This window comes from Lissotriton helveticus, chromosome 11, assembly GCF_964261635.1.
Source record: "Lissotriton helveticus chromosome 11, aLisHel1.1, whole genome shotgun sequence".
Lineage (NCBI taxonomy): Eukaryota > Metazoa > Chordata > Amphibia > Caudata > Salamandridae > Lissotriton > Lissotriton helveticus.
Genome location: NC_136072.1, coordinates 202447432 through 202472185, shown reverse-complemented (window position 1 = coordinate 202472185; position 24754 = coordinate 202447432). Strand labels below are relative to the sequence as shown.

At 45.3% G+C, this 24754-nt stretch overlaps 1 protein-coding gene across 4 annotated transcripts in view; it reads right to left on the bottom strand.

Moving 5' to 3' along the window:
• Nucleotides 1–24754, bottom strand: part of CCNL1 (cyclin L1) — a 382007-nt gene that overhangs the window by 241845 nt on the left and 115408 nt on the right. For 3 of the 4 annotated variants that reach the window (XM_078667165.1, XM_078667163.1, XM_078667164.1), the window contains exon 2: nucleotides 24605–24679. The exons of the other annotated variant lie outside the window; for it this stretch is intronic. In XM_078667165.1, coding sequence (XP_078523291.1) covers nucleotides 24605–24679 — 75 coding nt within the window. The remainder of the gene's footprint in view (nucleotides 1–24604; nucleotides 24680–24754) is intronic. 4 annotated transcript variants of the gene reach the window in all.

Sequence of the window (24754 nt, the reverse complement as noted above, 5' to 3'; positions counted from 1 at the left end):
CCTCTATTGCTACACTCACACGTCCACTGTCACCTCGTCCTACGTTGACAGCTGTCAAGTGGTCCATGACACATGAAAACCATAACCACTCTTCACATTGAGGTTATAGAGCCCTACTCCACACCAACAACGGAGCTACAAGTTCCACAAAGCAACATTCGGTTGACAAAAAAACAGATTTAGCTAATAGTGTGAAATACGACAGTGACACTTAACATAGTCGCGTCAGTACATCTATTCACCGTCGCCCATTTTTATTTTCAGTACAACAAAACGACACACACCCTTTATGATTCTCTCGCCCCAAGACCCCATTTCTTCCAAGACAGGCACCCCAACAGATTCAATTGTTTTCACAGTGTGTCACTGGTATTTGGCCTCGCCTCTCCTCGCTGCCCATCCGTCAAAAGCCTGTACCGAGCCTTTTTCCCCTCTTCCTCCACCTACTCTCCAACTACCATGCCTATGCCTCCCGGAGTCCTCTGGCCACACCCCTGGTGTCGTTTTAATGTGTCATGCACCTGGTCTCACTACCAGTCCAGTTTCAAACCATCCTTGCATGTCCAGGGTGCCCCTATCTCACCCCGCAGCAGTTCTCCCTCACCTCCGGGCCGGTCCAGTTTTAAGATGTCCCGCAGATGCTGTATGGCGCTGATATCTATGCTGCCCGAGGGGTCCATCACTCCAGCGCTCTAGGCATCTCCCGGCGATGCAGCCAGGATACTCACCACTTCTGGTGAAACTGCCAGTAACCCTCCCCCTTGGCGAAAACTTTTGGTGCAACAGCAAGAAAGCGCCCTCATGGAAACACTGACGAAGACGAAGATTCCCACTCGCAAACTTAAAGGGACTGTGAGAATTTATTTGTTTATTTATTTAATTCGTTTTTATATAGCGTGGACTTTACCCGCCAGTGTCAGAGTGTTTCACGGTAGGAACAGTAACGTTACATGAGGGGAAAATTACAAGTGGTCATGTTACTAAAGCAAACGTTACGTTACATGAGGCAAACAAGATACAAGAGGTAGCCAACGATACGTTACAAGCGGAACAAGCGCTCGCCATTTTCACTAAGCCCCGTCCTTTGCAGACTGGTGGGCGTGTTTTTCTTTCTCCCCTCTTCTCCGTTGGATGGAGGATAGGAGAGAAAGAAACGAAAAAAAACACGCCCCTCAATCCGAAAAACACAACGTCACAGAGACCTCTTCTCCAATGGCTGGCCGCCGTTTAGGAGGCCAGTCAATGGAGAAGAGGGGCGGGTTCAAGCCCCACTACTAGAGACATAAAATCTCGCAAGTGCAGCCTACGCTAGCCGAGACCTAAAAAGGACAAAAGATGATGCCCAGCAGAGGAGACTGCAGAGAACAACTGACTTAGCCCCAGCCCTACCGGCCCGTATTCAGTTTCCAGAGATCCTGTGCCACAAATAGTCTTGTCCTGCAGCCAGCGATCTCCAGAACCCCTGGGAGGGCTGACTGCCTTCAAAGACCGGATCTCCTTTGAACAGCAGCCCTGTTTAAAAGAAACTCCGAAAACAGACTGAGCCTGCTGAGGAAAAGAAACCAGATGCCTGGAAGTACCACTGCACCAGTCGCCTACAGCCCGAGTTCAAGTGGCCCACCGGTGCCAGCGAGGCCCCCCAGCGTGTCAGAGTCGACCGTGAGTTGACCCCTCCATGACTCCCAATGTTGCCTGCAGCCTCTGCACGGTGAGCCCCCCCCCAACCGCAAGTGGCCCGATAAGGTGAAATCAGACCTCAATACACACCCCTGCATCTAGCCTCCCTGGAGAAAAGAACAAGAGGTGCACCCACATCTCTGAGCACTCCAAATGACCTGCCCAGCTGTTGGTTCCTCCCGGAAGTCTTCCTGGACCGAGCCTACAGCTAAAAAACAAAACCGAAAATCCCCATTCAAATACAGGGCACCAGACGGCAAAACAGCACCCTGCACCCAGCCACCCCTGCGCCGTTGAGGGTGCACTTTGTGTGCTAAACCGGATTGCCCTTTGCCCTGAGCCTAACATCGGGAGCTTGGCTCCCACAACCAAGTGGCCTGCTCGCCAGCAGCCACCAACTGTAGGCACCCTATCCCATTGGATAACATCGGGCCTCAGCACTCTGCACCCGGCCTCCCTAGTGCAGCGGAGCAAGTAACAAGAGTGCATCCCTGACCCTGGGGGACCCAGAACCTCAACTCCCACTACCAGATACTTACCTTAAAAACAATAACCATTTTCCTCCAAATAATAACACCGACTGATTTTCTTGGAAAAGTTTCTACATGTGGAGTTTGAAAACCTAAAGAAATTCTTTAAAATTGTGCTATTTAGCAAAAACGATTTTACTTACCTGTTTGTAGGAAATGTCCCAGAGTAGTATCCAGGTATACTACTCAGAGTAAGAAAAATAATCTAAAATGTACCTGGTACTTTACTGAAAAGCCTATTCAAGTCTATGTACTGTATCTACAAAGCATTGCATTTCTCTGACACCATACTGTAAGTCAAAACAATGTGCATACGCAATTACAATTCAAACGGTTTACAAACTGCATTACTACTGTAAAGTATGTATTTTTTACCTGTGCCAGGCTTGCTTGGCTCTAGAAAATAAAATAACTAAAAATATTTGTATACAAAAACCATTGGTCTGAAGTTTAGTCTTTGAGTGTATGTGACGTGGGGGACCCGGATGAGGGGCCCCCTGGTATGCCTATTAATGTGTCTGCCCTTTTTATCCAGCATACAGAGGCATGGAGTACAGCTGATGAATTACGACGACGGTCCGATGCGGAGGAGCGACTGGCGTACACCTTTAAGGGGGCGGATCTAGAATGGCGGCACGCCCTTCCCGAAGAGGTAAAACCCATCCCAGAATCAAGCCAGGTGTGCGAGACACCCGGAGGCGGAGTAGGAGACTGGTGGCGTGAGTGGAGAGACAGCGGAGCGGAGTGGACGGAGGAGGAAGACGAGCGGAGGGCGGAGGAAAGACTAAGAACGGAGGAAGAGGAGGACGGAGAGAGCAGCACGGAGGCGGAGGTAGCAGAGGAACATCGGAGGACCTACGAGGGCATACCAGCGCAACCTCGGAGGAAGACGGGGAGAGAAGCAGAGGCGGACCGGAGCTACGACGAGACTCCAGGGGAAAAGGCGACGACCGGACCGGTGGACAACGCTGAGGGCGGCTACCGCAAGAAGCAAGAAGGCTCTGTGGGACGCGCATCGCCCAGCCACACTAACACGGAAGTGTGGCTCGACCAGGTACGGTCCAAGTTTACAGGGTGGGCAGGCATCAGGCGAGGGAAGCCCCCTTAATGCACGATCCTCCTCTACACACCCTTGTTGTGTTTACTGAGCACAAGGGATCACGTCACAGAGCAGGAGAAGTAGCGAGCACGTGTGTTTTCCTCACCCCCTACCCTCACACGAAGTATATCACAGAACCCGAGTACTGAGGCTTCTTCTCTTTTCTTTTTCACATACCGGCACGTCGAGGACTACGAGACGGCGGGACTAAGACCTACAACTCCCAGGAGGCATTGGGATCGACGCTCCGGAGGGGGAAGAACCACGACGGAGGAGGCTGAACAACCCCTACCCTTTTACCGGGTGCCTGTACAAAAACGCAGGCTGTACCAAATAAAAAAACCTGCTCTACCTCGACAACCCGTGTGTGTGAATCTATTCGAGACGCCCCCTGAAGCCCCACAGTGTATGAATTCATTTGCTGAGTGTGTACAGCAAATGCTTAACACTGTCCTCTTATACTGCCTTACTGCTCAACCACACTACCACAAATAGAGAGAGAGCTGCTATTTAACTTTACCTCTGCCTACCATTGGGGTTCCTCTGCACTGTGCACACAATACCTCATTTTCGTATAGTATATAGAGCCCAGCTTCCTACACCGCCCTTCGTTGGATCACTTCGTTGTGGCAAAGACATTTCCAGAAGTAGCAACAAATATCCCACATACTCTGTACAGGGGTGTGGAATTTAATAAAATATCTACTTGTCCATGGGGTACATTACTTCATCAATCTACTTGTCCTGTAAAAAAATCCACTTGTCCCTTTGGTGCCATGTAGTGTGGCAACAAATTATGGCAGCAATCTCATTATATAAGAGCTCCGATATAGCCTGATTATGCCAGGGCTCATACCATAGTAGTATTTGAATACTTGCAATCCCCTTATGTTGCCACGTTTTTGCAGATCTAAATACTGGGGCTGAAGGCAATAGATCAGGGTTAGAATGCCCTTCTGAGTCTATGCAAACCTACTAACTTGCATGTTTTAATTCCCATATGAGAAATGTTGGAAATGTACTCCTGACAATGGCAGGCGTAAGCATTCTTCAGGAGTTGGGAAAAAAGTGGTTGGAGGGAACGTAAACTTGCAAACACTCCAATTTCGCATGAGCAAATCTACACATGCATATTTACTCATGCCAAAATGCAGTTCACAAATATTTTCTAGGAGTACTAATTCTTGTCCTACTTCTATAAATTCTTGGGAATTCACGAAAGCCGTACAACTGCACTTAATGTAAGGACATATACCATGGGTGCACTCTTGAGCCTTCCTTTAATTGCCCCCTAATTTGGTCTGGCGTTGGCCATGACCTTTTGCTTTTTTAAAATTCTGCCTCTCTCTCTCTCTGTGTGTATCTGTATCAGCTGACTTCACTGTGAGTGACTGCATTCTGCTCTTTCACAAGGAGCATATCGGCACACAAAGCAGTTTGTTCAGTGCCAGTAACTACTGTGGCAGCGTGTGCTTTTTGAGACCAAAAACAATTTTTGCTTTTGGTAATGTTTGTTATAATAGTGAGGGCCCAGCAGCTCCCACAACAATAAGGTTTCACAAAAACCATGCCAAAACAATTCACCCGGACTGTTTAACAAGGAGGTGAAAATTTCAATGTGATAACCCTGCATCCATTTAAAGTTGATTATTGATGTCAGTTTTGCTGTTACAATGTATATTGCTGTCGGTGCTCCATTTAAGGATATTGTTTTATATCCACATAAAGATTATTATTATTTTTTTAAAATTCACACACTGACCAAACTAAAAAGCCAACAACCAATTTCAGACCTACTGTCTTTGCCAATACTTGTTTATTTTTGATTCCCCATAATCTTATTGGAACTGGTTACACTGTTTTTCCATTTTTAATACTTTTGGGAAATACTAGCATGTATCAACACATGTTACTAAATTGTGCTGCAACGAAATGGAACCTGAAATTTTACAGCAAAGCGTAATTTTTTTCTGCTTTAATTTATTTATGAGCATTTTATTTTGAAAGCAAAAAATCATCAATCTTGCTTTCAAGCTTCTGCAAATATTTGTGTCAAATCAAGAGAGCATTCTGGGAGCATTATACAAAACCTAGAGTAATGCATCGTAGCACTGATCATATTGCTAAACTTTGAAAAAAAGTGTGTATACATTTTTATACTGGAACCACGGTCAGTAGTGCAGTCAGAGCTTACAATAGTTACTTAGAGTTGTCACCCTAATAATAAAGGCTTTCAATTAATGAAGTTTGAACAGCATTAACATATGGACAAAAATATTACCTTAATTGCGGACAGTGCCCTTCTCTGATCTATAAAGTGGTACTGCAAACCGGCAGCCAAAGGGTTTGTGCTAGAGGGGGGTTAGGCCTACTTGTCCCAAGGACAAAATACACATGAAAACTTGATGCCCTTAATCCCAATGTGACCCGGGCGTCAGGCAATAGGAATTCCACATCTCGGTCTGTAACCGATCAGATCCTAAATTGGCAAGCAAAACTGACCATTTATGAACTTCTCTGGTGGTATGAACCTGTTCTTATGTAACAAACTCAAAAAAACGGTTGGGAATGGGTAACGAGGAAAGAAGCATATAAGTAATGATTTGGATGCATTAACCTAACACTTCTTGAACCTGTGTATGGATTATGTTACTTACCCATTAGGCATCTGTACTTAGCATGTAGCGCTGTAAATGTACATGCTTTGCATATGCCTGCCATTTCGTCTTAGGTCTGAATGTTTGAAAATTGTTTTTCGTCAAAGAAGTTTTTTCCATTCATAAGGTAAGGAGACTCCTCCTTTTGGTGATAGTGCGCATGGGCATCAACTCCATTGTTAAGATTGTTTTCCCACAAGAGGGTGAGAGTGGAGTGAGTGTAGTACAGAGATGTCCATGTGTATGTAATGTAAATAATAAGAACTGCCACGACTACAGATGCACAGGGAGGTGGGAGGGTGCATGAGAATCTACCCTATAGATGCCAACAACAGATGCTTACTGGATAAGTAACAATCTGCTTGAGGCATGTGTACTGTAGATAAACATGCCTTGCATAGACAATATAGCAGTACTCTCCCAAAGCGGTGGCTAACCGGTAGGTGTTGCAGTTGTTTGAAAAAGTGTCTTCAGCACTGCTTGCCCTATACTGGCTTGTTGATGTGCTACCACATCCACACAATAGTGTTTGTGCTGTGTGGATCATGTTGCTGCCTTGCAAATGTCAGCTATAGGAATGTTACCCAAAAAGCCATAGATGCTCCTATTTTAAGAGTGGAATGTGCTCTAGGAGGAATAGATAAAGTTATTTTAGCTTTAGTATAACAAGTTTGAATGCATTTAACAATCAATCTTGAAAAACCCAGATTTAGAGATGATGTTACATTTGTGAGTGAGGTGTAGCAAATGCAACAAATAGTTCCTTTGTCTTAGAAATCTTTTGTCCTTTTAATATAGTACAATAATGTTCTTCCAACAAAGTCTGTGAAGAGCTCTTTCTGCTACTGAATCAAGTTGAGGGAAGAAGAAATGCGTTACTTACCTGTAACTGCAGTTATCCAGTATTGGTGTCTTTCATAGATTCACATGCCTGAATCATTCCCCGTCGTCGAGACAGGAGTCTCCGGTACATAGAAAAGTAATGTCCTATAGACATACATAAAGAAAAGTAGGCCTAAGGACCTAACCTTAGTAGCCTAGCTATGTCCTTTTGTAAAAAGGACCAAACTCCAGAAGGTAGCCAATCAGCTACCACCTCCCTCTAGAACCTTCCTGTCAGGAGCATCAGTCTCTCAGATTTTCGTACGCACCAAGCTAGGTAGGCGTAATACATGTTAGAGAGAGAGAGGTGAGACCTTCCAGGGGAAGCGGACGGGTTGCATGTCAATCTATGAAAGACACCAATACCAGTATTATGGGTGTCCTTCATAGATTCACATGCCTGAATCAGAGTAGCAAGCAATACACTATGCACATTTCTGATGGAACAGCATAAGCAGTCTGAGATAATACATATCATGCGGCTAAGAACCATCAACAAGTAACAAGAAGTAAGTAAATAAATGTGCATACCAGCGAAGGATGGTGGGAAGGAGGAAGGCTCACCTCACTGGAATAGATGGCGAAGCACAGCCTGGCCCACAGCTGCATCCTGCATCAGTTCCGTATCCAGGCAGTAGTGCCTGGTTAAGGTGTGCGGCGACTTCCAGGTCGCTGCCCTGCAAATGTCCAGTATTGGCACCCCAGCGAATAGCGCTGCCGATGTGGACACAGCTCTTGTAGAATGAGCTCTTACTTTGGAGTGCAATGGCCGTCCGGCTTTATCATGGCAAAAGGCAATTGCAGAGGATATCCATCGTGAAATACTTTGTTTGGAAAGTGGCATGCCTTTCCTCGTTCTGCTGAAAGCGATGAAAAGCTGATTTGTTTTCCTGAAATGTTTTGTTTTGTCCAGGTAAAATTTAAGACACCTCTTCAGGTCCAAAGAGTGCATGGATTTTTCAGCTGCAGTACTGGGATTTGGGAAGAATGATCGGAGGACATGGGGTTCATTTAAATGGAAGTCCGACGGGACCTTAGGAATAAATCGAGGATTAGTTCTTAGAACCACTCTGTCGTCCTTGAACTGCATGAAGGGATTTTGTATGGAAAGAGCCTGTAGTTCGCTGACCCTTCTAGCTGAGGTCAGAGCCAGAAGGAGGACTGTCTTCCAGGAGATGTATTTGACATCCGCCCTATGGATGGTCTCGAAAGGGTGTTTCATCAATTGGTTGATTACCACATTGAGATGCCATGTTGGTGGAACTCTCCGTGGCCGAGGAAAGGATCTGTAGAGCCCCTTAAGGAATTGCTTTATTAACCTGTGGGACCAGAGAGAGGGCCCTTTTGAAGTTCTTGTAAACCGGGAAATTGCTGCCAGATGAACTCTGATAGAGGCCTGCGCAAGTCCCGGTTGTGCCAGGTGTAACAGATATGGTAGGAGCTGCTCCGGAGTAACCCGAAAGGAATGGAGACCTTTGTCCTTACACCAAATGCAATAGGTCTTGTTTGTGCTGTCTGCTCTTGCTTTCGCGAGGACATCCTTGCACTCCTGCGGAATGTCTAGTTGGTAGAACTCTCGGTACTCAGGAGCCATGCCGATAATCTGAGTGATTTCAGATTCGGGTGCAGTACTTGGCCGTTGAACATCGTGAACAGGGATGATGTTGGCCCAGACGGATTGGCGGTTGGACTGAGAGGCGATGGAGGTCTGTGAACCAATGCTGCCTCGGCCAGAACGGGGCAATCAGAATCAGGGTGCAGTGCTCCGTTTTCATTTTCCGAAGGACTCTTGGTATCAGGGGAAATGGCAGAAATGCGTATGCAAACACGTTGCGCCAGGCGATGGAAAATGCATTTCCGAGGGTCCGCAACTGGGGATGCCAACTTGCAAAGCTGCGGCATTTGGCGTTCTCTCTGGTGGCAAAGAGGTCGATCTGCGGTCTCCCCCATTCCGAAAAGATGCGATTCAGCACTTTTTGTTCGAGTTCCCATTCGTGGGACAGCAATCTTCGTCTGCTTAGAGCATCTGCTATGACGTTGTCCTTGCCAGGGACATACTCCGCTATCAGCGTGATATTGTGGAGCACAAGCCAGTTCCCAATTTTCTGCGATTCGCGAGATAGTGTGAGCGAACCTTTTCCTCCCTGCTTGATCAAGTAGTGCATTGTTGTGGTGTTGTCGGTCCTGACAAGCACTGGGGAGTTCTTGATTGCGCGGGAGGAAAGTCTGCAGAGCTAGGAAAACTGCCCTCAGCTCTAGGAGGTTGATATGGAGCTGCTGTTCCTGGTCCGTCCACTTGCCGCTGATCTGCAATTCTTGAAGGACCGCTCCCCTTCCCTCTAGGGAGGCATCCGTAGTTATCATGTGTGGAGCTGCAGGCAGCAAGAATGGTAGTCCTTGCGAGAGGTTCTTGGGCGACCTCCACCAGAGCAAGGCTTTGGTCATTTGCTGAGTTATCACGATGTGATTCTCGAAAGAGCCTGTGCTTTGAATCCACTGCCTGGTCAAGGCTTCCTGCAGAGGGCGCATTCTGAGCCGACAGTGTGGAATAAGCAGGATACACGAGGACATCATCCCCAGGAGGGACTTGAAAGTACGGACCAGTAGGGTTTTCTTCAAGGCCACTGCGGTGGCCAGAGTGATAAGCTTGTGCTTCCTCTCCCGAGATGGGAATGCTTTTGAACATTCCGTATTCAAAGTTGCCCTGAGAAAGGTAAGAACTCGGGAGGGCTGTACGGTAGACCTCTCGTGATTGACCGCCAGGCCCAGTTGCTGGAAAAGATTGAGACAGGCGTTAGAGGACTCAGCTGCGCCTTTCATAGATGGTGCTTTCACCAGCCAGTCGTCCAGGTAAGGGAAGACTTGGTGTCCATGCTGTCGTAGGAAAGCTGCCACAGGGGAGAGGCACTTGGTGAAAATTCGAGGTGCCGATTTGAGGCCGAATGGGAGGACACAGAATTGGTAGTGCTGACCTGCTACTGCGAATCTGAGGAATTTCCTGTGGCGTTTGCGAATAGGGATGTGATAATATGCGTCTTGCAGGTCTGAAGACATAATGAAGTCTCCTTCCTCCAGTGACCCCAAGATCTCCTGGATAGTCACCATACGGAACGATTGACTCTTCAAGAATGCATTGAGTGCCCTGAGGTCTAGGATGGGCCTCTATTTCTTCCCTTTCTTTTGTATTAGAAAGAAGCGGGAATAAAATCACTTCCCTTTCTGAGCTGATGGGACTCGCTCTATTGCTCGGATCTTTAACATTGAAGAGACCTCTTGAAGGAGTAATCGTAAATGTCCGTGTTGAAGCTTGCGAGGAGGAGTTGTCGGGGGAATTGAATTGAATTCCAACGAATGTCCGAATTGGATCAAATGGAGCACCCACCGATCCGTTGTAATTGATCTCCAATTGTGGAGGAAGTGTGTTAGTTTTCCTCCAAGTTTGAAAGAACGAGATTGTGGACGGACTGGCTGCTGGAAACAGGCATTGGCGTCCGCCAGTGGGTTTCCTCTGTTTTTTTCCCCTGTAGTTGGACCTTCCATAAGAGGTCTGGCGACCTTGTTGATGTTGTCGCTGTTTGTTTTTCGATCGGCCTTGGTTATAGGAGTATGAGGATTTGCTCTGGTACGATCCGCTGTAAGAGGGCTGACCTCTACCCCTGCTCCCTCGAAAGGACTGGTTTTTAAACTGCAACGTGCCAAGCGCTCGTGCCGTGTCCGTATCTTTTTTGATTGTAAGGCCTCGTCGATTTTTTCCCCAAAGAGGTGCTGGCCGTCGTAGGGCATGTCGAATACTTTAGTTTGGACTTCTTGACGGAAGGCTGTTGCTTTAAGCCACCCCTGTCTTTGCAAGACCGCGGCGCCTGCTAGCTGTCTGAAGCCGGTCATTGCAACATCTATAGCACAATCAATAAGTTCTGATGCCGATGTTTGGCCCTCCTTAAGGAGTGATTGAACTTCCTCCCTCAAATTATCAGGTAGTTCCGTCAGATATGGAGCAATATCCTCCCACAATTGCCTGTTGTAGCGGCCTAGTAGCGCGATGGCATTAGCTACTTTGACAGTCATGGCCGACGTGGTGGAAAAACGTTTGCCAATACTGTCTAGTTTCCTGCCTTCCTTTTTCCGGAGGAGCGGACAATGGGGATGACTGATTCCTAGAGTTCTTTTGAGCCGCCTGGGTAACCACGGAATCTGGCTTGGGATGCCCAGTAAGGCAGGCTGGTGCTGTCGTTGGTGCCTTATACTTCTTGTCCAGCCGTGGTACCACTGCGGAGACCGAGGCTGGTGTCTGCATCAGTTGTTTCCCTTGTTCCCATATGTGATCAATGATAGGAATTGATCTGGTTGTTTTCCTAACCGGGTCTTTAAAATCATACAGGAAACAGTCTGTTTCAGTGGTTTCCATAGTCATATGGAATCTTGTGGCCGCTCTCTCCACTAAATTGTGAAATCCGCCAATGTCCACTGGCGGCGAGTCAGAGGTAGTGGGTTCAGGTGTGGCCGGAGAAGGAGCGATGTAGTCCTCATCGTCCCTATGGTCGGACAGGTCGTCCCGTACCTCCCCTTCTTCTGGTTTCTCGCCCTCGTCGTCAGAAGACGGGATATGTTGTACTGTTTCTCTTTCCTGACGGATCACCAAAGGTGACGGTCTAGGTCTTGAGGATGGGGTCGGTCCAGATGTAGCTGGATTCTTCTCCGTTGATGGGGCCGATGTCGATTCAGGAAATCGCTGTTTGTAGTCTTGGATCAGGAACTGTAGGTCTGAGACTATAGACACCGGAAGGCATACCATAGGTGTGACTTGTGTCTGGACCTGTGAATGTACAGTCTCCTCCGTAAAAACCACTTCATCGCCATCCTCATCAGTGCTTTGGCACTTTACTATGAGATCTGAAGGACTGGGGGCCTGACCGTACTGGTCATCGTCCGATTCCTCGTCTTGCAGCAGACAAGATGGGGGTAACTTTTGCACCCTGCTTGGAGACGTTAAGTCTGGTGTTATTGGCTTTTTCGTACTCTTTGTCGTTGGTGGAATCGTAGACGGCTGACTGGCCGCTGACGACGGTGGCGTCGTCGTCGACTGAATTTCGATTGACGATGGCGATTTCGTCGACGGTACCTTCGTCGACGGTGTCTTCGTCGTTGATGGTGCGCTCGTCGACGGTGCCTTCGTCGTTGATGGAGCGCCCGTCGACGGTGCCTTCGTCGTTGATGGAGCGCCCGTCGACGGTGCCTTCGTCGTTGATGGAGCGCCCGTCGACGGTGCCTTCGTCGTTGATGGAGCGCCCGTCGACGGTGCCTTCGTCGTTGATGGAGCGCCCGTCGACGGGGTCTTCGTCGTCGCCGATGTCTTTACCGTCGTCGATGTCTTCGACGACGACACGCTGGTCGACTAGGGTCGACGGTTTTGGTTTCGTCGTCAACGCTGATGTCGTCGGCGACGTCCGACGGAATTTTAAACATCGAGTGCTTTTTAATGAGAACAATCGACGACACAGGCTTACCCGCCATCTACGATGGAGTAGTCGTCGTCGATGAAGATACTGACGACGCCGTCGACACCATCGTCAATGTAAAAACAGACTGTAGAGACGTTTTTTTTCAGCACTGAGGGAAACGTCGACGAAATCGTCGTCGACGACGGCACAGGCTTCCTGAAGGCAGGAACCTCCTTGTCAGACGTTACAGATGTTGCCTCTGAAGACTTTTTGATAGTCTTTTTAGGAGGAACGTCTGTAGGGCTAGAGGAAGCAACCCTTGCCCTCTTCAAGGATAATTTAGAGGAAACTGAAGCCATCTCACCGTCCTCTGAAGACTCCAGGTTGTCTCTGGTTTTCAGCCTGTTCAACCAGAGGAGCAGCCGTCCTTCCCTGTCTTTAAGAGTTTTTGTAGAGAATGTTCTACAAATTCTACAATCCTTAGGAGAATGGTCTGGATAAAGACAGTATAGACAGGTTTCATGCTGGTCATCGACGTGGAGCCTCTTCTTACCACAAGAAGAGCAAGCTCTGAAGAGACCCCTCTTCTGTTGATCAGCCATTGTTGATTTATGAAGGAAATATCCAATTTCTGTGAGGAAAAGAGATAAAACTAGGAAACCTGAGGAGAACTCAGGTGGAGACTCCCTAGCACAACGTGCGGTAGAAAATCAGAGACTGAGGCTCCTGACGGGAAAGTTCTAGAGGGAGGTGGTAGCTGATTGGCTACCATCTGGAGTTTGGTCCTTTTTACAAAAGGACATAGATAGGCTATTAAGGTTAGGTCCTTAGGCCTACTTTTCTCTATGTATGTCTATAGGACATTACTTTTCTATGTACCGGAGACTCCCGTCTCGACGACAGGGTATAATTCAGGCATGTGAATCTATGAAAGACACCCATAATACTGGATAACACCAGTAACTCAACTGATTCATTTGAAAAGCAGAAAATACTTTTGGGAAGAATTTTGGGTTGGTGCAAAGAACTACTCCATCTTTATGAAGCTGAAAGAAGGGTTGCTCTAAGGTTAATGCTTGTAGCTCACCAATCTCCTTAATATAGTGATAGCAATGAAGAAGGCAACCTTCCAAGAAAGAAACTAATGGATAATTGTGTAATGGCTCAAAAGTAGGACCCATGAGTCTTGTAAGCACAATGTTCAGATTCCAAACTAGTGCAGGAGGTACTCTAGGTGGAATTCATATTTTAAAGCCCTTCATTAAGGCTTTAATTACTGGAACCTTGAACAAAGATAAATGTTGTCCGTCTGTTTTGCAAATATGGGCTACTGCCGCAAGGTGCAATTGAATGGATGTGTACGCTAGACCAGCTCGCCTCGGACAGATGCATCTAGCGGATTAATTTTCTTATTATAATATACAACAAATCTTTTCCATTTTGCTGCATAACATGCTCTAGTGGTAAGTTTTCTTGCTTCTTTAAAAACGGACATACAATCTGGTGGCAAATTTAAGTATCCAAACTAGGACTTCAGGAGCCAAATCGCTGGATTGAGTTCCTTGTAGTTTGGGTGTCTGATTTCTCCATGGTTCTGAGTGAGAAGGTTAGAACGGAGATGCAGCTTCTGATGTGGAACCACAGTTCATTCCTAGAGTGCTGTGAACCACAGTTGAAGGGTCCATGTGGGAGCCACTAAGATTAATGTGAGCGATGTTTGCCTGAGCTTCTGAACCAGAAATGGGAGGAGAGGCGGAAAAGCGTAGGCAAATATCCCTGACCAATTCATCCATAGGGCATTGCCTTTGGATAGATGGTGTGGGAACATGGAAGCGAAGTTTGGGCATTTAGTGGGAATACCCATTCTTGAAAGTATGGAAGGAGAACTTGGGGATGAAGTTCCAACTCGTGTCTTTGTTGCTGCATCCTCCTGGAGAAGCTCTGTCAGAAGATGGATTCTATGATGGATTGCCCAAATCCCAATGGTCTGAGAGAGGCGTGACAGTTGCAGAGAGTGCATCTCCTCCCCCCGCCCCCCTCTGTTTTTGTACATAGCTGTCATATGGTCTGTGCGGACTAAGACAACTTCCCCTATGAGGAGACTAAAAAGCTTTCAGTGCTAGATACACAGCTAAAAGCTCTAGATAGTTGATGTGAAGACATTTGTGCTTGTTGTGGCATAAACCCTGAATTGTAAAGTTCTGGAGATGGGCACCCCAACCTGTGAGCGATGCGTCTCTTAGCACGAAATATGGAACAGGGTCGATAAAGGGCCGCCCTCTTGATAAGTGTTGAGTGTTCCATCACTGCAGAGAGCGATGGGTGCGGCTGTCTACCAACACTAGAGCTGTTAATTGACCTGGAGACTGACTCCACTGGAGTGCTAAGCATTCGTGTAGGGGACGAATGTGTACTCTTGCATAAGTCAATATTGCAATGCAGGATGTCATCATTCCTAACAGTTGCATGAAAGTCCTGACTGCGAAGTATTGGTTGGTTCGAAACTGTATTAACAGAGGTTGAATATTTTTTAATCTGGCTGGATTTGTAGAGGCTAGATCTGTGTGAATGTTTAGAGTCGCTCCCAGATAGGACTGAATCTGCAACGGCTGAAGCTGAGTCTTTTGCATTTGGAGCGTAAAACCCAATTGATGGAGTAGGTCATATATAGTCTGAGTGTGTGCTGGCTTTGACAAGCCAATCATCTAGATATGAGAAGACATGAATCTGTTGTCTTCTGAGATGAGCTACCACTACTGCTAGACATTTTGCGAACACTCTGAGAGCAGTAGTTACTCTGAACGAGGGTAGCTTGAACTGATAGTGTTTTCCTGCCGTCAATAATCTGATATTTGAGATGTGTTGGGTGAACTGGAATGTGAAAATATGCATCTTTCAAGTCCAGAGTGGACATAACATCGCCTTGTTGTAAAAGTGGAAGCACTTGCTGAAGAGTAACCATATGGAAATGTTCTGACAATATGGTTTAACATCCTTAGGTCTAAAATTGGTCTTTAGGAGCCATCCTGTTTGAGGTTTAGAAAGTAGAGAGTAAGCCTGTGAACCTTGATACTGTAATGGAAATGGTTCTATGGCTCCCTTTGTTAAAAGAGCTTGCACCTCTTGTTTTTAGGAGCTGTAGGTGCTCTCACAAGAGTTTGTGAGCGCGAGGTGGAAAATTGGGAGAATTGCTGGTGAGCTCCAGGCAATAACCATGTTGGGTAATGTCTAGTGTCTAGTAACCATTTGCCTGATGTTATGGATTGCCAAAGGGGGAAAAATTGTCTTCCTCCGACAGGTGTTAAATGATCGAGAGAAATGTAGGCAAGGCATTGCTAATTAGGGGAAGGGGATTTCCGCGCTGGTGTGCTCTTACCCCATACCCTTGAAATGGTTTCCTCTGTACCCTCCTCTATAGAAACCTGTAGAGGGAGAGGGCTGTGTGTTTTATTTATAGGAGGAAGAATTCAGGTCTAAAGATGTACTTTTGGACCCTCCTCTATAAAATGAATGGCGAAAGGAGCCTCTGTTTGATGGGGACTAAAGCGGTCCCTGGACTTCGCCACATCTGTGTCCTTTATCTTTTTTCTAGGGCCTCATCTACCGGAGGTACAAAGAGACACGGTTTATGAAAAATGGTATTTAAAATAGACTGCTAAACCTCTGGTTTAAAACCTGAAATTCTCAAATAGTCTTCTTCCAAAGACTTTGTAAAATGTAACCCCATAATAAGTTGCTGCGCTTGATTAGCTACATCATCTGGAGGTGATGGCTTCGCAGGATATAAATCTGATTATCCATGGGTGGATGAATTTTAGTCATCCCATGGATCTGCTGGTAAATGACCATTGCCATAGTAAACATCATCCCCTTTATCAGTCTGTGTAGGAGTAGACCCCTGAGCTGTTAAGCGTAGAAGATCTGAGCCTGGCAATTGTGGTAGGGGTAAAAATGGTGGTGGGGGTTGCGGATTAGGATGAATAGGTTTGTAGCCATGTCCTTTTTCTTAAGAGGAATTTTATAACTAGTGTCCTCTGAACTAACTTTCCTTTTGGAAGGTGTTTTTGCCAAAATATGTTCAGTATCTGGGTTGATGTAGATTTTCTTCTGCTACAAACAAAGAGCAGAGAGGCAACAATCTATAGTACAGTACATAAATTGAGTAATTTTCAGGAGAATGTTCATCTATGTTCACACAAAAGAAAGAGTAATGATCCTTCAAGTGATTCTTCAATTTTTATTTCAATCTTCTAACATGATCTTGACAAAGAAGACAGCCAACGCGTTTCGCCCAGAACAGGCTTCCTCAGGGCAAGATGTTTTTATGAGTATCAAAGAAGCTTCAGTATGATGTCACCATGTGGACAGGCCTAATTCTTGAAGGTTGGTCAGCTAAACAAACAGCGCTGTTTGTTTAGCTGACCAACCTTCACGAAGACTGACAATCGGATGCTGGATGGCCGTTTCTCGCCTTGAGATTCAACTTCTTTCCATCCAGTGACACCTATTATAGTGTCAACCCGGAAATCCATGTATTACCTGTTCTGACCTGACTACTTTATAATTTGGAGAAAAATCGACGTGTAAAGAAAAAACTTTTCTTGCATCAGTGCCGTGTTCATTCATAAGGCTTACTGGCATCCATCACTCAGTAGGAAACCCTCGGATCGTCTTTATTTATAGACAGTTTCTAATACAATACTCAAGAATTAGGCCTGTCCACATGGTGACATCATACTGAAGCTTCTTTGATACTCATAAAAACATCTTGCCCTGAGGAAGCCCGTTCTGTGCGAAACGCGTTGGCTGTCTTCTTTGTCAAGATCATGTTTGAAGATTGAAATAAAAATTGAAGAATCACTTGAAGGATCATTACTCTTTCTTTTGTGTGAACATAGATGAACATTCTCCTGAAAATTACTCAATTTATGTACTGTACTATAGATTGTTGCCTCTCTGCTCTTTGTTTGTATCTGTTTAACTAAGGTTCTTTAGCAGTGGACCTAAGAGGTGGGCAACTGTGGCAAAAAAAAGATTTGTTTTGACTTTTGTGTATATACTAGGGTAGTGCAATTGTTGTCTCCTACTGCTAAGTGTTGCGTGTTTGAACCTAGATTTTCTTCTGCATAGGGTCTAATTTCTCTTTCATAATGTCCAAGATCGGTTCTAGAGGCTTTGGAAGTCTCTTACGATTTTGGCACCAAAGGTTTTGGTGCTGAACCGGACTGGTCTTTCAGAGCGGAAGGTTTCAGTTTCAAAGACTGCTTTTGTCGACTCGGTCCAGACCCAGAAGGCTGGACTGGTTGTTTCCGTGCCAGGCTCTAGGGTGGGGCAACGGAAAAACCACCTCAGTGCCGACCAGGGACTGAAGGCAGAGGTGGTGCCGAAGCCTTATGTTTGGTTGAAGAGAGTTTGTAAGGTAAAGGGTCTTTAGTACTCACAGCACCCTGTCCCAGTGGCACGCCTTCGGACTCCACTCAATATGCTGCAGACACTTCGACCTCTTCATGTTCGTATTCTTCTCCAAAGATATCTAGAGTAGGTAGGATGCTTTGTTGCTGCATTGCTCTTCGTCGAGCCAGACGATCCCATAGTCTTTTTTGATCGGAACGACAGACAAGCCTCACAATCTTCTTCCTTGTTCTCCGGTCAGAGGCACACAAGTTACAGACTTTATGTAGGTTGGTGCGAGGGTGCTTAGAGTGGCACCGAGGACAAAACGGAAACAGAGTCTGTTCTATCAACAGAAGGCTGTACCAACGCAGCTAGGCTCGAAGACCGCCCACAAAAGTTTCGACCAAAGATGCAGCTTCCCGAATGACTATACGCAGAGAATATGGAAACGCATACAATAATAGCGTCGAGGGTACAGTGGATTGCGCGCACACTGAGGGAAACCCGAAGGACTGTTTCGAACCGGAGCGCAGCAATACACGTCCAAACCAAATGGTGGGAAGAAAATGAACAATGGAGTCAATGCCCATGCGCACTATCACAGAAAGGAGGAATCGCCTTATCACATGACTAGAAAAGACTTATTTGAAGAAAAACAGCTTGCAAACATCCGGACCTAACACTAGATGGCTGGAGTATGCAAAGCATGTTTATCTACAGCACACATGCCTCAAAAACATATATATAACAGTTTTTAATATGGCCCAATAGTGCCATGAAGAGATTCTGGTGACAGCAGAACCCAGAAATGGAAATTCAGGAACAGTATATACATCACCCGTTATGTATTTTTGATGACGTTTATTCCGTGGTAATGGCCTTGAAAAAGTTCTTTTTTTCAAAGTGAAGCCAACAGTGGCCCCTGATTAAGATATTGAGGTTGTTTACTCGAGTAAATTGTTAGTAAAACAAAGGGCAATTCTGAGGGCCAGTGAATCTGGGATTCTGTGGCTGCTCCGAGTTAGCGATAGATCGGAATGCACAAGTGGTCTGTCAGGGCATCTGAGTTGATCAGACGCTGTTTAAACAGATGATGTTCAACTTATGATTGCTAGAAGATATACCATGCAAAATTAGGCAGGGTGAGGGAATGGAGGATTACGAGGTGGGCCCAGAACATGTATGGGTGTATGCTGGCTTTAGAGGTTGTCTACAAAGCATGAGGCTGTCCCCAGAAATTTGCTAAAGTCTGGGGCCTGTGAAGAGAAGCCAGTGAGCTGAACTATAATACCAATGAAATGGAGGTAACCATGGGAGTGGGTGCGCCAGGATGTAGCGCCTGTAACAGGATATGTTTAATGTTAGAAAGGTTGTGTCGTGGAGGTACCAGCTCTCCCTTTAGATACTTACCTATACTTACACGCTTTCATAGATGACGCCAGGAAATTGTAACAAACTGGCAAATTATGTTAATTTGGTTTGTCCCCTGCACATACAAAAAGGGATATTTTTAAAGTAGCACACCCTGATCCACTGCAGTGGGATGGGGGGGAGAGACAGAGACAGCCGGTGGTGGGACACTCAAAGGGCTGTCCTTAGTTGAGGAAAGAAGACTAAAAAAAAGAACACACACACACACACACAAAGAGCAAACAGTTCCGGGTGTCTCATTTCTGACTTGCTAATCTCCTCCACTTATAATGGCAGCAAGGATATTGGTACCTGTCTTGGTACTGTGGTCCCGAGCAATCATTTAACATGTCGGTAGTCAAGAGTCAGAAATCAGACTCCCAATTCCTAGACATTCTTCAGTGGGTGAATCTTGTGCTGGATTCGTATGTCCGGTTCAGGATTCCCAAATCCCAAAATAAATAGAAAAATGAATATAGAGAAATGGCCTAGCCAAAGGGCAAGCACCGTGGGTCAAACCTGGCACATAGGCCACATGCTAGGCCCTGCGCCAAAGGTTGTGCTTAGTGGAAGTTGACAGTCTAACAGGCGGGGTGCAGAGCCTAGCCCCAAGGCCATGTACAGCAGTGATTAGCTCCCACCCTGGTGGGTTATGAATTTGAAACAAAGGAAAACTCTAGTGTATGGCGACCTAGGGTAGGTAATTGGTAAGCAAAAACACTGGTCCCTGTATGGGAGACATCAATGATACTTGTAATGCACTGAAAACTGAAAGATAAAGTTTCAGAAATTGTATTCCGTACTTCATTTTACAATGCTATAAATCTATTACATTTACTACTGGTGAAAAGAAAGTGGTCTGTACTCAGACTTGATACAAACTGTGATAAAGTCATTTCAATGCACAACAGTGCTTTTACATATGACCACAACAAAAAGAGTTAATTAAAAAGGTTTGTAAGAGAGCAGTTGACATCGATTGATTCTATTCTCTCTAGATATACGTTTGTCATCAATACTGGGCAATTTGTAAAGGAAGCTCGAAAACAAGTTGATAATACAGAGTTCGCTTTCAGTCCAATATAGAAATACTTGCCATAATCAAGCGCAAGATGCTGAGGAGCGTTGGAGAAGAGTAGAGTAAAGTGGCTCTTGCAGAATTTTAGGTTTAAAACAACTGGCGTCAGGCCCAACTCACCAGAAAGGTCATACATTAGAACTAATCTTTGCATCGGACGATTTGATTTTGGTCAAGGAAGTGTCCCCCCCCTATGTTGGTCGGACCATGCGCTAATAGCATTTAATATAAATATCTTGGAATGCCCTACCAGCAAAAGAGCATTAATGCCCGGTAAAAGGGTGAGGGCTTGACATAAGCTCGTAAAGCCTTCTGGCAGAAGGGTCTTTTTAACTGTTTTAATCCCAGTGATTCAATTGAGATCAACTGTAGAAAGTTCCAGGAAGATATTAGTCCCCTTATTAAATTAATCCCCGTAATTGTCCAACAGCCCCTTGGTACAAGGAGTCCCTAAGATTAACAAAACTAGAATGTAGCCAATCAAAGAAAATGGCGCCGTTTTTAAGGGACGAAGACAAATAACATCTTAAGTCAGTACTAAAGAAGTACAAAAAGGAAATTGGGATAGCAGAAGCGAGTTTCTACACAGACTATTCCAGCCACAGATAAAAGTGCAAGCAAGATTTTTGACATATTCCACGATCTATCTAAACCGCAGTGTTTAAAGAAAGATTTGATCTCCACTCAGCAGCTGTGTGATGATCTGGTGATCTTATTTGATGAAAAGACAGGTAAAATGTTGTAAGATATTAGTAAATTGTCTGACATGAAACCAGCTCCTTCTAGCGAAAGCACAATTAAGTTAGCATCCTGGCGCCTTTAAGAAGAGGTCTCTGAAAGGCTAATGCCTGTGAATGACATCAGATTTGACCAATCTGAGAATACTCTCTGTGGGATTAAATCCTTTGAGCCAATGACAAAGGAAAAACTTAACAATTGCTATGTCTACATCGGGATCTCCATTAGATCCTCTTCCGCCATAGGAGTGGAATAAGTGGATGGACGAGTTGATGCCACCACTATTACAAGTCTGTAACCAATCTCTGAAATCAGGATCAGTCAGTATCTTGCAGCTGGAAGAAGTCGGTGGGCACACTTCTGCTGAAGAAGCATTTCACAGACCCAGCAGTTTTGAGTGACTATAGGCCAATCTCTTGTCTGCCTTTCCTGGTGAAGATCCTGGAACAGTATGTTAGCAAGATCTTATCGTTTCTCGAGTCGCAAGCCTTACTTGAAGAGAAAGAGTTCCGTTTTAGACCAGGCTACGGTACAGAGACAGCCCTACTAACTGCACTGGATGAGATGTGTATGTGGGGTAAAATCTTATTTGCATGATCGCGATCAGGCAGTAGCACTGCCCCAATAAACTTTTAGACACACTAAACAAGGTGTGCTTCAAGGCTCAGCACTTAGCCCAGTGACCAAATAAAAGCAAGATTTAAAGGCATCTTTATTGCTCATTCAACTTTCGAAATAACAGAACACCTGTTTGTTTTTTCAGCTGGAGCTCTCTTGCCAGAATGTGCCAGCAGACTCTGAAAAGAGCTGCAGGAAGTCTCAACTGTGTCAGACCCATTCTCCATTGAAATGTTGCTTCCTAGTCCTCAGCTGTAGTCACATGGATCTCACCGACAGCCTTTAGCGTCCATCCAGTCAAGACAGCCCGCCACCTCTTTCCTATGCACCTGCGCACTGTTGCTACACAAGCACATGTACTGGTGGGCTGCCATTCTAAACCGATTCCGTTTCTGGCATATTCCTTTTGCTCTCGATTTGGGGTCGCCCGTTAACATATCTGCGCTTTGGCTGCTAAAGCGGTTTATTTTGGATGTAAGTAAAAAGTACTGTGTTAAGCATTAAAATTAATCACAGCGTGTACCACATTTCATCACAGCGCACTTTGTTTTCACCTGTAATTACTGAGAATACTATTGATTTATGGACATGAAATTTAAAAAATCTGGCATTTTCTCTTTCAAAATGCAATCTATAGTAAGTACCATTGGTATCTCTTCATACAGGGACCAGTATTTTTGCTTGAAAGAGCTGTGGGTTCAGCATGGGGCCTTGCACATGGCCAGGCACTGCTGCGGATGGTCATGCGCAGTAGGTCTGCCTGCCCTGCCGCTTGGGTACAGGGAGTAGAGACAGTTACTACATAAATAAATTATAAACAAACTCACTGAAAAAAAAATTACTTAAAAATGCGTCACAGATCTGGCTCAAATGCATAAAACCACAGAAATTTGAAGATTGCGGTTAACACACGTGCACACACACACTACAAGTTTTAGCAACCGCAACGAACAAATCGCAAACAACATTCAAATATAAGAACATTCATCAGGAAAACCACATGGGGAGTGATGCGAATTATGGATTGTGTTGTGTGCACACTGATAAACAAAACTTGTGTAATTTTTTCCCAGCAAATATATGTACAGGTGTTTCAGGTAATAGGACAAAGTATGAACAAAGGTCTAAAAATTCACTAAATACGATTTAATCAATGTCATTCAACATGTCTAGTTATATGTTTGAGGTCATAAGAAGTTCATGGAGGAGTAACAGGCGAATTTCAGTGGTTTTAGAATTTGATTTATGACCATAACTGTAGTTAACTTTTTTTTAAGTAAATATACATCCCTAACACTTACAAAGTAATTAATGAAAATCATATATACTTATTTCCCTAACATACATACCTACCTCTTGGACACAACATTTTAGCACCCAAAATAATGGGATCCGAAAATTTTGTAAACTACCAAACTACTTTAGTTGGGAAACGGAGGATCCGAAATTACAAGGTCACAACAGCAGCGCTTTGTCGGAATCGAGGTTTTAATCCCAAAACCTTAAAGAAGACCGTTGCAAAAACACTGTCCTTGGCAGAAGTTTATCGCAACAAGTGCAGACCATGTTTTTTTAAAACCATAAGTGCGTGTATTAGTGGGTAGTTGATGTATCACTACTGCTGTAGGGGGAACTATTCAAAATGCAGGCCGAACACATCACAACCTTTGTTTAAAAAAGCAAACTTCCACTTAGAACGGGAGGCACAGACTAGTACTGCAACACAATTAAGCTGCATACTCGTGCCGCACACATCACAAGCTACATGATGTCAGGCCAGACACAGGAAATGCAGCCATGTAGGTTGTCAAGTTCACAGGGGATATAAATGGCAAGCAACATTGAAGGAATAACATCATTCACTCAATGGCCCCTGCTAAACTGTAGCCTTCCTTACACACAGCACCCAATTTCGATGCACTAGGAGCGGCCACAGTTAAGGTTGGAGGGTTAGTAAGGGGACACTACATGATGTATACAGGTGATATAAAATGCATTTGGCCCGGAGACCATACTTAAGCAGCAACCTACAAATAGGCTAGCACAAAGGGAAGATAGTCATCACTGGCTAAGGGTGGGTATACACTGTGTGTAACACTTTTCCTTTGTTGGAGTAGTGCACAAAGGAAGACAAACTCCTACAGCGTAGGTAGTGTAGTTGGCCAGTGCTCCTGAGCAACAAAAAAAAAAAAAAGGAAGTGATGTATGGGGGGGGGACCAACCTATGAGGAGCTACCAAAGAAGACCGACTCAGGGTTGGACCAATTGTAAGTAGCAGGCGGGATTACACTTCATACAGTGATTACAACAAGTCTTGCAGACAGTGCATGCGCACTGCCTAGGCTCGGCCTAAAACACTAAAGTAAGCAACAAAAAAATAGTCCAATTGAGAAGGTAGTGATGGTTTTCCAAACTCAGGTTTGATGGGAAAATTAAAAAGGGGGAGTGTCCAAAGTATGGGCAAGGGGCTCTGGTGTGTAGTTAGGCAATCATTCCCACTATTTTATGTTCAGTGAATAGCGAGCACTACAAAAACAGGTATCTAGCTTAACTTACTTATAGTCATGCCGGTTTTTAGCCATATGCGTGTCTCAAACATAACGTTTATGGGGGTAAAAAGCCAAAGGGTAATAAAACGCATACCCTAGCTTCAACTCGCACTTTCTTGTCGTGAACTAGACTGCCTCATCGAAACAGAGTTCTCGAAGGTGGCAGTCCTTGGGTGTGAAGCAATTACATTTTGGAATGTGCGAGCTAGCTGGACGCGTACAATTAAAAAGTTAAAGGGGCGAACATCGAGAAATGTATGGCAGACACACTTCCGTCAAACTACAATGACCAGCTGTCACATGCAGAGTAAGAGGCTATCGCCTTAAAAGTCCAACAACATTCAAAGACACAATATGGGAGCTCCGTGTCTGGTAGAGGACTGGGTCGTTCCCTGGGAGGCGACAAGAATATACGCACCAACTGAAATTGTAAACAATCGGACTCGAAAAAGTAATAACTTTGGAGCAGGAAGCATATGACGTGACTACATAAACTGTCAGCAATAGCGGACGAGACAAATGGCACATGCTCACCTCGAAGTTGTGTTTCACGAATGACTTCGAGTAAAAGAAGCGGTGAAAGAGCACCTGGCCAGTGGCCATTGCCACCTGTGAACAGAGAGAAGAGAGGTATTACTCGGCCGGTCCTTCCTCATGCGCCATGTTCGTGGTTCCCCCGTCCCC